At 42.0% G+C, this 16,508-nt stretch overlaps 1 protein-coding gene across 3 annotated transcripts in view; it reads right to left on the bottom strand.

Moving 5' to 3' along the window:
* Window positions 1-16,508, bottom strand: part of DOCK1 (dedicator of cytokinesis 1) — a 267,474-nt gene that overhangs the window by 27,331 nt on the left and 223,635 nt on the right. For all 3 annotated transcript variants that reach the window (XM_066190723.1, XM_066190724.1, XM_066190722.1), the window contains exons 39-47: window positions 15,498-15,587; window positions 12,717-12,821; window positions 10,750-10,891; window positions 10,456-10,534; window positions 10,057-10,141; window positions 9,187-9,273; window positions 5,661-5,837; window positions 4,927-5,010; window positions 788-925 (exon numbers count right to left, since the gene is read on the bottom strand). In XM_066190723.1, the coding sequence (XP_066046820.1) occupies window positions 788-925; window positions 4,927-5,010; window positions 5,661-5,837; window positions 9,187-9,273; window positions 10,057-10,141; window positions 10,456-10,534; window positions 10,750-10,891; window positions 12,717-12,821; window positions 15,498-15,587 (987 nt within the window). The remainder of the gene's footprint in view (window positions 1-787; window positions 926-4,926; window positions 5,011-5,660; window positions 5,838-9,186; window positions 9,274-10,056; window positions 10,142-10,455; window positions 10,535-10,749; window positions 10,892-12,716; window positions 12,822-15,497; window positions 15,588-16,508) is intronic.

Below are 16,508 nucleotides of genomic sequence, written 5' to 3' on the forward strand. Positions count from 1 at the left end.
TCCCTCCCCTCCTGTTCCCGTTCCCTGGGAGCAGAGCCCGACCCCCCCGACTGTCCCCTCCTGTCAGGGACTTGTGCAGAGCCACAAAGTCCCCCCTGAGCCTCCTTTTCTCCAGGCAAAATATGATCTCATAATTGCACCCAATCCATGTATTTTTGACTGAATGCTCAGTTCTACCCTGAATTAAAAAGCTTTGTTTGCTTTGTTTGTTCTGACCTTCGCACTCAACACTCAAAAGCAGAACAAACCTCCACTGGAAACACCATGAAATTCTTGGCTTTCCCTTAAGGATGAAACAGCCACTGAAAATACGTGGCTGGAACGAGAAAAGCACAAATTTCAGTCCTTCTAAACTCATGAAGTAGGAGCTGTGGTTTTCTTGCCTGCCTGCATTCAGTGGAGGAACAACCACGGAGCAGCACAGCTCTCCCTTCCCTAAAGGAATTCCACCTCAGGAAAGGTGACATTCAGCTCTGGAAGAATCCTGCTAGGTGCCCATTTTTGAATTCATTTTTGTAACCCAAATCCTTCAGAACTGAAGGATTATCTTGACTTTCAAGGAACAGGCTCGGGCAGTTCAGCAATTGCTCCCGTGCTCGGCAATGAAGGCCCCGAGGCTTCCTCAGCATCTCTCATCTGCTCAGTATTCCTTCGTTTGATGATCACTGGGAACAACCATCCACATTGCTTTTTTAAATCAATGAGATCATCACACGGGAATGGAGAGTTGCCGTAATTTAAGGGAGTTCCAGAAATTATGGAAAGGAGAAACTGAGAGGGAACTTACGATGGCGCGGACCCCGTACTGCTTCTCCACCTTGTCCTTGAGCTGCCTGAAGCACGCCTCCATCCTCTCGTGGAATGGCCTCAGGGCCTCTGTCACCTTCTCCCCATGGATCCGGATGCCTTCGGCCAGGAATGGGATCTGGAAAGGAGAGTTTGGCTGCTCCAGCCTGCCCAGCCCTTCCCCAGAGAAGGCATGGGGCAACGCTCCCACAGCAGGGAAATTCATGCAGTCATAATAATATTAGTAATCAGAGCAATAGCAATTATAACACTAATTATAATTATTACAGTCATAATATCAACAATAATAAGTAGCAACAATAATGAAATATTAACAATGACAATAATTATGATGATGATCACAGTGACCATCATCGTTCCTTGCATATGATGCACGACAGGCTCTAAACCCCTGTTCTCCAGGACTTCCCTTTTTTCTCTGTTAAGCAAAATCCTTTAAATTTAATTCAGCCCTAATTCTGCCCAGAAATCCCGTACTGGATTTATCCCTCCTGTGATATTCCATTCTCAAGCCCTCATAGATTCTGTACTTTAAAACACCAAACTGATGAATGATGAGTCTCACACCAGGTTATTAATATCAAATCCTTCCCCAGTTCCATGAGGACAAAATCCTGAAGAAGAAAATAGTTTATGTTTTCTTTAATAAATGCTCTTTCTAAAGCTGCAAATGAGCTCCATCCTTGGACAGATATATATTGCAGAGCACTATTTATTAATAAAACATACAGTTTTAGATGCTATATAGTTCTCCTTAGAAAACTTATTTTATTTTCTCTGGGAAGAAAACAGAAGAGGAAAAAAAATTAATTCTCTTTTGTAACTGAAAATAATCATTTATCTTCAAGGCTTCTGTCACAAAATATCCATGCCAGCACAGGATTATATAATTAGTTCCTAGTGTGGAGGTGTAGCTGACCTTTGGAAATGTTTTAAGAGAGACATTTTCATTCCCACAGCTACTCAGACAAACCATTAGAGTTTTCTACCTCCAGCTCAGGAAAAATATTTCCTCTTCCAGGTCCGTTTCAGCCCACACAGTGCTCTGATTCTAACTCAGATTTTCTCTGCAGCAATCAAGCTAAGAGGCTTCTTCTTAATAATTCATAATTAAATCATAATACTGATTAAAAACAGATTTTTCTAATAAGACTGAACAGCAATCAGAAGGAGCAGCTTTATTAGTAAGGAGAATAATAAATACACAGATGAATTACAGATGAACAAACTCGAGAAATCTTATCAAGATGATTCCCTGAGATTTGGCAATATTTAAATGGACAGAGCTGCTTCTCCTGGAAGATTACAAAGAGAAGAATAATGACTTTTTTTTTTTTTTTAATGTAGTGGCTTTTGTTTATAACCATATGGATTTGCACTTGGCAAAAATTAAACATGAAACCAGAAAGTTTCCCTGCTTTGAATAAGTAAATTAACCTCTAAATTTTCATCATTACCAGGCCCCAGTGTGACCCTCCTGCTATGGAGGGGTAAGAGGCCACTTGGCTCATTTCTTTTAAACAACTGTTGACATTTGAAACGGATCCTTTTTTAAAAAACTGGAATTCTCATGGTGAAGCACATGAGGGGTCTGAGCTGATAGATCCCTCTGAGACCATTTTCTGGGCAGAAAATGCACCGAGGAACCTGGCCTAGGGATCAGCCAGCTCCAGGTTGGAAAATCAAGAACAGGAAGTCAATGACACCATTTGTAGGAAAAAAATGTGTGGGGAGGGAGAAAGAGAAGGGGAAAGATGGAGATGGAGGAGGTGGAGGAGAAGGAGGAGGAGAAGGAGGTTTGTTAATCTTTTACAGAAGTTGAAATTCATGAATGTTCCACGGCTTTGCCACAGAACAACGTGCGGCTGCTGAGTCAGGATATTTGGCCTCCCTATCCAAGACCACTTCACCTTTAAACATTTATCAAGTGCAGGAAGCACCTTCCAGCTGGGTTAACATTTCTTTTTCACCTTCTTCTACCAACTCCCAAATTCCTCCTGTGTCTCCTTGCCAGACACAGGGAAATGTGGTGATGGCTGACACGGAATTTTACACCTCCATGAATTGTTGTCACGGGCAGAATTTTGCCGCATTCGAGATATTCCCAATTAATCTGGCCTTGGAGAAAAGGGCATTTTCTAGTTTCATAACTCTGTTCCTGGCTGATTTTAAAATTTTATCAAGTTCCACTGCAACTTCAAATTATTCCCCGATTTGTTTTCCCTGGTTTTTTGTTGGGGATTTTTTTTTTTTTTTTTTAATCTTGATCCGCTCGGCTGAAAAGAATGAAAAAAACCGACATTGATTTGAATTATTAAACTAATCTTTGAAAACAATCTTTCAGAGCAAGGGGTTCATAAAATATGAGCATAAAACCTGAGTTTGGTATGCAGCACTTCTTTCATCTCTGGAGAAGGAGCACAAGGTTTTGATTTGCCGTGGTATTTTTCTGTTTTGCTGAGCTGTAAATACTTTAGCTAAATTCAGAGTGACTAATGTCATCCATCATTCATTTCTCTGCCTTAATTTCAATCAATCATTTCATTATCTTCATGTTAAAATGAAAGATCAGCTTGAAATGGTGCAGTTGCATGGGAACATTTTTTTTTTCCTGCCTAAGTTGGAAAAGCACCAAGAAGGACAAAAATGGACATTGCTCTGCTAATGGAATTTACCTGAATTAATAAGAGACAGAAACAAAATGTACACTTGAAGTTCCCAGGAATTACAGAAAGATAATATCCTGAATTCCACAGCACAATGGAGAAGGAGGGAAGGGGATGAAAAAAATTAAATTTAACTGGTCAGCTGGTAATACAATTGTCAGGCTCCTATTTCATATCCCCAGATTGATTTATGCAGCAGGGAGAAAATTCCATGTGATTACAGAACTTCAAGCCCCACACTACTGAAAAATGAAATCCCGTTTTTTGCTTTCCATCAGCACAGCATGAATTCAGCCCCTTCCAAGGCTTCCACACACATCCCTCTCCCAATATTTGGGAGCTGACCCCCACCTGGCTGAAAACTGAAGTAATTTGAGAGGAATTTTAAATTTTAGGATCCCCTAAATGCGTATGAAACATCCAAGGGAATTCAAAAGCACTGAAAGGTATTTTAGCGACTGTAATTTTCAGATGTAAAAATACATTTTGATCCCTTTTCTCTATTTTCCTGGTTCCTGTTGTTTTGGAAGTACAAAACTGATGGAAAATCATGTGTTTAAAAGCCCTGAATAATTAAAATACATTGTGATCAGCTGCCATACCTATTTTCAAATTGTAATATTATTTTAATACACAAGTGCCACCAAAGTGAGCCTTTGCTGAGGGAAAGTGTGTTTGGAATTCATTTGAAGTATCACTCTCAGAGGCAAAGACACAGAGCTGACACCAAGTCAGTCTGCTGGGACCAAATTATTTTCCTCTATAAAACTTAAAGCTCATAAAATCTAATCTTTTCTAAAAGCTCACAAGAAAATAAATAAAAAAATGCCTTTGTTTTTTTCTCAAACCAAAGGAGGGTTTTTTTTTTTTTTCAGTGATAGTTTTATGGCCTTCAGAGGATATTGTATTTTTGAATTCTGTAGCTTTGGTTCTACTACCTCCAAGATTGAAATCTACAGAAATGTAAATTATTCCCTTTATTTTAAAGACAGAATTGAATATGAAAAGACAATGATTCACTTTCTTCTTCTGCGGGGAAAAGACCATTTCCAATCAACTTGGTATTTTTTTAGTTATCATAAAATTAACCTGAGACCACAGAAAAATGTCCAGTGTGTGACTGTGGAACAAAACTGGAATTGTCTCTTGTTTGCCCTGAAAAATATTTTCTCATCTGATACAGATGGGAGATTGTCACTTATTGTGTTAAAAAAAAAAAGAAAAAGAAAAAAAAAAGAAAATATCTTGATCATATTTGTTCTCTGCAAGTTTATCAAAATGAGGAGTTATACCAGATTTGAAAAGATGAACTTTAACTCAAGCTCCAAGACAGATTTAAATGGCAAAGAAATGTATCCCAGGTGAGGATCATGTCTGAATTTCCTCCAAAGTGACACCAAGCTGCCTTTTCCACAGCAGCTGCCTCTGCCAGACCTGACTTCAAGTTTTTTACCTGCCAAGCAATCAGATCCTTCAGCTTCTCAATCTTGTCATGATCCTCTGGATGCTCGTGCATGTATTTCTCAGTAAAAAAAGCCTGATTGAGAGAGAGAGAGAGAAACGAGCCATTATTTCAGAAAATGAAACATCTACAACCAGAGGGATGAGCTACAATGAAGATAAACGGATCAGCTTAAAAATTCTGCGGAGTAACAGCTACAAACACAAAGTGAAAATGATGGAATCACAGAATCACAGTGATTTGGGTTGGAAAGGACCTTAAAGCCTACCCAGTGCCATCCCTGCCATGGCAGGGACACCTTCCACTGTCCCAGGCTGCTCCAAGCCCCAGTGTCCAACCTGGCCTTGGGCACTGCCAGGGATGGAGCTGCCACAGCTTCTCTGGGTAACCTGTGCCTGCCCACCCTCCTAGGGAACAATTCCTGCCCAATATCCCATCCATCCCTGCCCTCTGGCAGTGGGAAGCCATTCCCTGTGTCCTGTCCCTCCATCCCTAGTCCCCAGTCCCTCTCCAGCGCTCCTGGAACCCCTTTAAGCCCTGGGAGGCCACAATGAGGTCACCTCAAAGTTTCTCCTCTCCAGGCAGAGGAAACTCAGGCTCTCCCAGCTTTTCCTCCCAGCAGAGCTGCTCCATCCCTTCCTCTGGCCTCTCTCCTCCTGTGCTGGGCTCAGCTGAGGCCCGGCAGGACAGGGAAGGCCGAGGGAACTCGGGAATTCCAGCGTTACCTTCTCGTAGTTGGCGAAGCCGCCCATGACGGCGGGGTCCACGATGCCGTTGAGCAGCATGGACAGGGGGTTGATGGGCAGGTTGGGGTCATTCAGGTGCTGCTGCACCATGTTGTTGATCTTATCGTTGGTCAGCTGCATGGTCTCGATGGCGTTTTCCAGCGGGCTGATCTCCACCTAAAACCCCAACCAACACAAAAAGGAGATTTTTAAAGCGGGGGCAGAGTTTTTAACCCGCTCAGTGAAACCCCGCGGGCAGGGACGTTCCAGACCCGAGGTGATTGTGAGGTTTTTGAGCAATATCTGCCAGCAAGGGTGATTTCAGGCATTGAGGCATTTGGTATCTCTGTGCTGCAGTAACTGATATGATGATGGGTATCGGTGGAGGAAGTTAACTGCATTTTGCCGCTGCAGGAGGGATTACATCCCAGCACAACATCCAGAAAGGCCCTGGCAGCAATCACGTGAGGTTTTTTTTGGAGGATTAGGGAAAACATCAGAGATTAAGGGTTGGTGAGTTTTAGCAGCACAAAGAAGATCCAGCTTAACGTAACAGTAAGAAAGAAATGATAACTTTAAGGTGGATTTTCTGATGGAAAATGTAATCCTAAGCCGCTCAAAAAATCAAGAAGATATTTTTGCAGTGATTATTTTGGCGTGTTTCCAAGGACATCGAGTTGAATATGTTGATGAGATGACATCTAATCTATCTGCTGTGCTTTTTCCCAACAGGTCACATTTTCTCCATCTGAGCATCAGAAAGGAGAAAATTTTCCTTCTACCTGGACTTCAATGAAGGGAGTCCTCAGATGCCCTCACGAGGTGAAATTAGCTCTTCTGCTGTCTAAAAGTTGCTTTATTTTAATTGACTGACCTCCAGTTACTTTTTATGCCCAGCTACCGTGTCTTTCAAAAACAGTATTAAAACATTTGAAATATTAGTGAATGGGCTGAAAATCAGTAACCTGCAGTGACCCAGAGTGTAGAGTCCTCACTGGAAGAAGACACAGCCCACTTGTGTTAAAAAAATGATGTGGCAGGGAGAGGAAAGGAAGGTTAATTGAGGCCTGTGAGGAAAATGCAAGTGTATATTTGATTACAGCCTCATTTACATAAATGCTACATAAACAAAGCAGCACTTCTACCTGGCTATCAGTTGCTTACCCTGTTTCTGAGAACCACTTATAATCAAATCTCTTTAGTCGTTACTCTTACACCTGCCAGCTGATTACATCAAGGATGTTTTAATTAGCATTTTGAGCAGCCTGCCTGCTGAATTATTCTGGAAGGCAGGGAAGGAGCCTGGTGTTTCTGCTGGGAATAGGGAGCAGGCCAGGCTCGGACAGAGCCCAGCGTGCCACGGGGGGAATCTGGACCGGGGAGTGAAGCCACATTCAGCATCTGATTGGGCAAGAACTGCTGGGAACATCACAGGCTAAATTTAGGATTCTGCCATTTGTATTAATGGCCTTATAACTATGCAATAATGTGTTGATGAACCATAGCTTTTAAAGCTCTTGAGCATCTCCAGAAATTAGCACTCATTGAGCTGACAGCTTTTTGACTTTTCTGTAGCAGCAATCATGGCTTTCTTTCTCATTCTCCTTTCTTTTACTACTCTTGTAACACTCCCTCTAATTTTTTAAAAGCAGATGGAGAACTGCAGTTGCCATCCCACTACTACAAACTGGGCTTTGGAACCTGGTGAAAGCTATTTACGATAAGTGTAAAATCTGAGTGCCTTCCTGACTCTGGGCACTCCTCACTCTACCCAGGGAAAACAGGAATTACATCCTCCTGAGACACTTGCACCAGTACAAAATCCCAGGACAAAAACAAAACAGACATCAGCATTTGTGCTTTTTAAACTCAAGTGCGATTCAAAATCTGATTTCCAATTCCGTGGCTGGTCTCAGCAAATTTTTCCCCTACAACTTCTCGTGTGCCAGCTAAAGCAATTCAGATACAGGATAACAAGTGCTGGCCCCAAGTTCCTTGCAGATAATGAACAGATTGCAAAGGTTTAGGTAAAAGTAGTCAGAAGGAATTTGAAAAGCCAATAGATTTAAAGCAATTCTGCATGTTCCTATGGGTTATGTAACATAATACACTACATTTATGAAATTACTCCGTTCTCTCAGCACTGATTTGATGCAATCTCCCCTCTCCCTTGAACGATATTCCAGTTCCATCAATAAAATATGAAAGATGCGGAGCTGCCGGAGTGTCCTGGTGCTTAGCAGAGGATCAATAATATCTGTATCCATAATCACAATTTAACATTACGGGGATGTAAACCCTGTGATCCTCCTCGCAGCATTTTAGCTGACAGGGATCTTGAGGAAAGTCAATACCCATTCTGTAGGAACTGTGCCAGAGGAGGTCAGGAGTTATCTGTAGCAGTCTTCCCACACGTTATTAAGTTCCATTCTGCTATCATTTCTCAGCTCTGCAACTCATACCATCCCTGCATCCCCTGAGGCTGACAGGGAGCACTCTCCCAGGATTTGTGCCCATTTTGATGCCAGGCAGAGCATCAGGGGTGTGCACCAAGTGCCCGTCAGGCTCTGCTCTCTGCTCATCAGCACCGGCATCAGAGCTGCCAGCCTTTACAAACAGCACTTCTTTGCCATCATGAAGATAAATACAATCTTCTCCATCGGGGTTATATTGAAGCTACGAAATTCATTAAAAATTCAATGTGTTTTATTCAGCTGCCTATTACTGTCACACATCACATTCATATTCTGTTACTATAGATACCATAGTAATTTTCTGCATTACTTCTGTTCATCCAAATACAACTGTCCAACATAACCTCAATGGAGCAATGAAAAAGGTTTTAATTAATCATATGCAAATTGTTCTTTTCCTTTAAAAATAAGCCTCACAAGAGAGATTTCAAAAACGCAGTAACAATGTTTTTATTGCTACTTAAAAATTACAGCTGCATAAGAATAATTTAATCTTAAAGGCGTTTAATGGATATGTCTTATCTAAACAGTCTAAATGGTTGAACAGAGAAATGAGTAATTTGGAGTTACTCTGTGAGGTTGCTGAGGGTATATTTAGCTAAATATGGAGAAGAAACAAAAACAACCTTTAATCACGAGTGGTAAGGAATGCAGACATACAATGTCTTTGATTATTGGTGTGTTTTGAATCAATGACAATCCAAATATCCAGATCCTCTCTTACAAAGTTCAGGCTAGGTTCTCTGGGATGGAGCAGGGTTTCCCTGTACCACCTCAGGTCTCTCTTCATTCTAGGCACCTGCTGAGAGACACAAATGTTTTCTAAAAGGGCTGCCTGCATTCCCTTCCCTCAGGAACGGAAAAGCTTTCCCTGAGTCACCCTCAGTCAACAACCAGCACCCTCAGCAGGTTCCCTCAGGATGTACCAGGTACAATCCCACGGATTCCCTGTTCACAGAACTCAGCACAGTCACTGAGACACACAAATGCTCCCTGGCTGTATAAATACCCCATTTTTTTACACAATCTCAACAAAGCCAAGCTGATCTTACCATGAAAACCGATTTGACTTCAAACCACCTGAGGATCCCTGGTAATTTATAGGCTGTCACGTAGATGGTTCTCTCAATCCACATGTTCTGCAGAGGGAACACAAGTGTCACATCATCAGTGGACTGCTGGGACCCCGAGCAAAGCCCTAAAGCATCATCACCAGGACAAGGACCAAGGTATGGCAGATGTGACAGAGCCAGGAGGGAATTCCAACTGGAAGATGGAGCAGCACTGATTGAAATCTGGCATGTGACTTAGCAGGGAACAACTGCTCCCTTTCTGAAGGAGAATATCATGGAAATATCTCCTGGTTTTACTGGATATTGATGGAATCACAGAATGGTTTGGGTGGGAAAGGATCTTAAAACTCATCCAGTTTCATGGGCAGGGACACCTTCCACTATCCCAGGCAGCTGGCCTTGGGCACTTCCAGGGATCCGGGGGCAGCCACAGCTCCTCTGGGCACCCTGTGCCAGGGTCTCCTCATTTTATTGACCATTAGATGAAACAAATAGTTTAGTACCAAAAAAAAGCAAAAAAAAAAAGCAAAAGATACTAGTGACTAAAGATTTTCAGATGCCTGACTGGAATCCTCATGGCAAGACACGTTTCAGGTGTAACAATTTTAAATCCTTTCTCGGAAGAGCTATTTTTACAAAATAAATACAGCTTTGCCCATTTTATTTTTTCCTATTGGTATAAACGAGAACATGATAAATTGGCTTAATTAACTTTCCATGAAAAATAATCCCTTTAAACCCAGAATTTATTTCTCGACAAGCAAAAGATAATGAATGGCTCAGATGCTCAAAACAGAAGGGGAGAAACAAGCAAACCCAAAGTGGTTCATTTTCTTCACGATTTCTTACCGCAAATTCGTTGTCTGGGTTTTTCTCTCCTTTTCGAACGGGGCGCGAATACTCAAAGCGTTGGACTTCATTCACCCTGTAGAAACTGAAGAGAGGGACAAGAATCATGGAATCACAGCATGGATTGGGTTGGAAGTGACCTCAAAGATCATGCACCTCCAAGCCCCAAATGCACAAAGAAAATCAAACTCTGTCTGTTTAGGAATTGCTCTAAGTTCTAATACTAGAGAAAGTTTATGAACAAATGTGGGATTCCTGTTTTCCAGGGGGTTGGAATGTGTGCCAATATTAAAAATCATCATTAAATGCCCTCTCCATGGCTGTGAACAGATTCATTATCCAACAATAGCGTGATACAAAAGGGGACTGAGAAAACGACAAAACCCAACCCAAACTCACCTCACGATCTGCTCTGACACCGGCCTGTGAAATTTCGAGGGTAAATCCAGTTTGGGCTTTACAGTGAAGCACTGAATATCTGAATTTCAGGGGTTAAGAAGTGCAAAGGGAATTTCAGTCATGCAGAGCAAACAGCTCAACAGAAACACTCACACAAAAAAACCGACCAAACAACAAAATTGATGCATTACACCCGTCGGGGCAGAAGTGCAACGGGTTGGCCATAAATGCTTGACCTGAGCTGCTGGACACACTGGTTGTACTGGTTGTACTGGTTGTACAGCCCAAGGATACACTGGCCAGAGGAGGTTTTGATGTCATCACCAGGGGGTGACGTTGTCTTCATCTTCTCGGCGTTGGGGAACTGCGTCAGCAGCCGCGCCTCAAAGTCCTCGCGGCGCTCGTACTCCTTGCCCCGGTAAATGAAGACTTTGTTCTGCAAACAGAGGAACCCACAGCTGGCACCAGCACCCCCCGAGCTAAAACCAGGGCTCCCAGTACAGAACTGGGGCCTCAGGGGCGCTGACACCAACGCTGTTAGCACTTCTCAGTAAGTGAAGGATTTCACACTCCTCACGCTGTGTCGTATTCAATACTTTATCAATGTTTTTTTTTCTCATCTCCAATTCCGTCCTGGAATTGGAAATTAAGCCCACTTTTACCTTTAGGTATTTTTACAAGCCACATTAAAATGACCTCAAAACATGACTGCAAGGATCTGTAACATCGGTGGCCATTGAAAATATATTCAGAGAAATTATTATCAAATCCAAGATGTCTCCTCCACTTTCCACAGCTAACGATGGAATGGATGGCAATAAATAAACTGAATTAGGCTTTTTGTATATAAACATTTATTCAAAGGCACTTAGGTGAGCAAACGGGAGTAGCAGAGAAAAACAGAAACATAAACTAACGTAGATTTGAGGAGGAATATCCAAAAATACTGACTCTTAAAAAAGACTCACATTCATGTGCTAGATTTTTGCCATTACAAACTTAAAACGTTTTAAAGCTTTAAAATTACGTTTATTGTATTTGTAAGCATTGGTTTCTTCTTTGCCAATAAGGAAAATGAAGAGATGTTTTATACAGTCCATTTATATGCCAAGCTCATTAAATTCTAAAGGAAAATGTACAAGACAACTTGCATATTTTTAACTGATCAAACATATTAAAGCAAGTTTGGATAAAATTTGCATCTGAATATGCTTAACCTCATTACTCATCTCCAAATGAATACTTGGTGAAAAAATTATACAGCATTTATTTAAAAAAGGGTGTTTTGACTGGGGCTAGGAACCTGGAGCTGCTCACATTTGCCCAGTTGGATTGAATTCTGCAATGGTGCCTTTTGAAAAGCTCAGTAGGGGAAAGAAAGGTAATAATAGATGGCTAAGAAGCCTCTGTATAACTGTAATTTATGTATATGCACTTGTAATTCACAGGGAATGTTGGAATAGAGGGAAAAGTGAGGATTTTCTCCATCAGCAGGGCACTCAACAGCCTGGTTTTCAGAGGGCAAATTGGGAAGGAATTCATTCCTGTGAGGGTGGTGAGGCCCTGGCACATGATGCCCAGGGAAGTTAACTAAATAATAATGGGTTATTTCAGTGTCACCGACTGCCAAGTGCCAGAGAATCATAATACAGATGCAGTTCAGACATGCTACAACCCCACTTTTCTTTAGCTGCTAACTCAACCCATAAAAATCCTAATATTAGTGAAAAAAACCCCTTAAAACATCACTAAAGCTATGATCCTTGCACCAACTAAGTGACACATGTCTTAAATTGGCACACGACACAGACAAATCGATGATAAAAATTGCTATTAAAGGTGTCACACACACCTTTGATAGTCAATTTCATTTTAGTGACAATGCTGGAAAGGACACTCACCTGAAAACATGGTCACATACAAAAGGCCTCTCTACCATGCTCATATATATATATTATATATATATAAATCTGTATTAACCTGTCAGGCAAAAATGTCACCATTTCAGATGGTTACGACCCCGAGTGATGAACTGGGTAATTTATCTTCATTTCTAGTGATAGCCTGAAGAAATAGTACTGAATACGTTTGAAGAGAAAGTTTTTCTGCTAAAATTCAACCGTTCCATCTTAGAAACCAGAAAGGAAAAAGCAGTGTTTGTTTTATACACCTAAAAAACACCTGTCAGTGTCAGGCAGGTTTCTCCGAGCCAAGGGAGATTTCCAGAGCAAGAAGCCTCTGCGGAAACAGGTGACACTTACCCTTATGAATGTTGGGAAGCCCTGGCCGTAGTATCCAACAGCAAAATAATCTGGTTTTGGTCGTATCACCTTCACAATGTTTTCATAGAACTGGGCTTGTTTTCTCTGCAAAATAAACAGGAGGGATTTGAATGACCTGAGCTTTTAGGAGATTCCTTATACTTAAGATCCTGTGTGCATCTCTAATTTAAAGATGTTTCATTCCTCTCTTTTTTTTCTTTTTCATCTTTCCATCAGATTCATGGCATTATTTGGAAATACCAGACTCTGTAGCCATGAATTTTCTACTCATCGTGGTCAATCTGACTGCTCCCTAAGGAATATCTCAATTTTGATGACCCTAATCATGGTGAACCTCACTGCTCCATATCCAGTCTCTCAATTTTGATGAACTTCATCACTGTGAACCTCATTGTTCCATATCCAATATCTCAATTTTGATGAACCTCATCTTGGTGAACCTCACTGCCCCACATCCAATATCTCAATTTTGACGGACCTCTTTTTGATTAACATCACTGCTCCATACTCAAAATCTCAGTTCTGATGAACTTCATCATTGTGAACCTCATTGTTCCATAACCAATATCTCAATTTTGATGGACCTCATCCTGAAGAACATCACTGCTCCATATCCAATATCTAAATTTTGATGGACCTCATGTTGGTGAACTTCACTGCTCCACATCCAACATCTCACATTTGATGGGTCTCATCTTGATGAATGCCACTGCTCCATATCCAATATCTCAATTTTGATGAACTTCATCATTGTGAACCTCATTGTTCCATATCCAGTATCTCAATTTTGATGAACTTCATCTTGGTGAACCTCACTGATTCACATCCCATATTTCACTGGCAGTGAAGGTCAGGAATTTGCAAAGGCAATCTGAAATTCCAGTTGTGGAATTCCTGAAACACCGGAAGGATGAAGCCTCACAGAGCTCATCCCAATGGTGCTGACTTTACAGTTTTGGGCTCTTACATCTCATTACATTCTTCTACTACTTCTCTTCCATATTTACAACCATGAATTTGCATATGGAAAGCAGGCAGTTGAGAATTGCAGGAAAATGTAAATTTTGGGATAAACACACGCATGTCAGACGCCATCTGCTTTCGACGCCGAGTTCTTCTTCATCTCTAATGATGAAATAATAGCAAACGAGCAGCTTCAGAAGATCTGTTCATTAACTTATTTTTAGTCCATTATTTCTGCAAAGAGAATGACTTTTGATCTGGGGGGAGGTTTAGGGCTGCTCCCACACGACAGATAACAGCAAATGCACCAAGACTACAAAGACCCAGATCTGCCGAGTATTTCTCAGCTCGTCTGGAGCAAAAGTATTTTGTCATTTGTGAATTGTCTTAGAGGCTAATATTTAATATTGCTTGAAGAAAAGAGACAAGAGGGAGAACAGAAAGAACAAAAAACTCCTAAATTTTATTGTGGAAGAAAAAAAAAAAAGAGCTGCTCGGCAGCAGCAAGAAGAAAAGCTGATGGGGTACGTGAGACCTGACTCATACGGGAGAGTGAATTTTGATCTCTGTCTTGTGAGGGAAATGCACGCCAGGACTGATTCTGGGACATCTCATCTCCTGGCTGATGAATAAAGAGCAGATAAACTCAATTATCTGATGTGAGGATTGGAAGTTCTGGGTCTGCTTTCTCAGAAGGGGGAGAAACTCCATGGCAATATCCAAGGCCAGGTTGCACAGGGCTTGGAGCAAGCTGGGATAGTGGAAGGTGTCCCTGCCCGTGGCAAAGTGGGTGGAAGTGGACGAGCTTTAAGGTCCTCCCAACCCAAATCATTCAACCACTCTGTGATCATTGGCTACAATGAATAAAGTGCAAATTCCAAAATAGATCCAAATTCTCCTCCCACATGGATCCAGTAGGATAATTAAAGAGTGGTTGCCTCTGTGACAAACCCATTCATGTTCCCATGTGCAAGCAAAAAGGAGATGGAAAATTAAAACTGAGGGACTCAGAGAGTAGCCAGCCCCTGGTGAACAGCCACATCTGAACCATTTCTAGCTGAGGAACAATCCTACCCAAGTCCTTTTGCACTGAAATGAAGAATATTCTGTGCCCACCCCACCAGGAGCAGTGAGCTGGGGCGGTGTGGAGCTGAGTTCAACACAGGGATAAAGAAAACAGATGAACAATTCAAAGAAATTCTGGAAAATGTACTCTGAGTGCAAAACCAAAAGGCACCAAAACCTTTAGAGTCGAGAATTTTCAGAACCAAATTGGAATCACATCCCAACTCTTGTGGAAATGGTTGGGACCTGAGGAAGGACAGTGACAGCTGCCATTTATCTCTTTGGAAGAGAACAGGAGGGAAAAAAAATGGTGCAGGAATAATGAATGGGTAACGTCAGGGCAAAAATAACTGACTGGAGACATGAATGCCTGGGGATTATTCATACCTAAAAAAAGAAACGTGAATATAGAAAGACACTTGAGAGAGAATGGGGACTTTTTTCTCCATGTTCCCATTTATATTTAAATTCAAAATTTCCTTTTATACCCCAAATAAATCAGCTTAACATTACTGAAATGTTTTTCTTTCCTCTAAAAAAAAATAAATTCAGTGTTTTTTTAGACAATCCAGTGGTAGCCAGTTAACTGACATTGGTCCAACGAAGCCATGTTGGGTATTTATTTCTGCATTTCACTGTCATTGCTATAGTATTTTTTATATAATTTTAAAAACTTGGAAATTCAACTCTGAAATAAATTATCGCAGTGTCTATGTCATTAAAAAAACCTACCAGCAGTTCACTGAGTTGTTCATAATCAAACATTTCATTTTCGTACTGTTCCGCAAGTTCTTTACCCAAGGCAATGGCCTCTTCCCACATCTGTTGGAAAAAAAAAAATAAATCACAAAACTACAGAAAGAAGCTGAATTACATACCTTGGTTAAACATCAACATTAGAATCAAATAAACCCAAATAAAGCAACCAAATGCACTGCGCCACATGCCTGAAAACACTGAGCATCTGACGTGCCAAAGAGCTGTGCTGAGGTTATAAATGTCTCTATTAATGGAATCATGGAATTGTTTAGGCTGGAAAAGCCCTCCAAGTTCACTGAGTCCAACCATTCCCCAGCTCTGCCAAGGCCACCAGTGCCCCGTGTCCCCAAGTGCCACATCCACATGGATTTTAAGTCCCTCTAGGGATGGGGATTCCAAACTTCCCTGGGCAGCTGGGCTAGGCCTGGACAAACCTTTCCATGAAGGAATTTTCCCAAATATCCACCCTGAGCCTCCCCTGGCCCAGCCTGAGGCCGTTCCCTCTCCTCCTGTCCCTGTTCCCTGGGAGCAGAGCCCGACCCCCCCGGCTGTCCCCTCCTGGCAGGGAGCTGTGCAGAGCCACAGGGTCCCCCCTGAGCCTCCTTTTCTCCAGGCTCAGCCCCTTTCCCAGCTTCCTCAGCCTCTCCTGGGGCTCCAGCCCCTTCCCTGGACACATTCCAGCCCCCCAGTGACTTTTTCGTCACTAAGGGGCCCAAAAGTGAACACGGGGTTGGAGGTGCCTCAGCAGTGCCAGCGCAGAGGGACAGTCCCTGCCCTGGTCCTGCTGCCACACCACGTTTAACACAACCCAGGTGCCATCAGCCTTCTTGGCTTGGAGGCACTCAAGGTGATCAGCTCCATGACCTTCCCTGGCACGGGATGCAAATCTACTGGATGCAAATCAAGTCAAATGATCAAAGAGCTTCACAAGTGAAATGATTCCTGCCAGTAATGTGTAAACACAGCCTGTCCACGAAGAAACCC

This window comes from Chamaea fasciata, unplaced genomic scaffold (genome assembly GCF_029207755.1).
Source record: "Chamaea fasciata isolate MVZ Bird 193981 ecotype frontalis unplaced genomic scaffold, bChaFas1.0.hap1 SCAF_9, whole genome shotgun sequence".
NCBI classification, from domain to species: domain Eukaryota; kingdom Metazoa; phylum Chordata; class Aves; order Passeriformes; family Sylviidae; genus Chamaea; species Chamaea fasciata.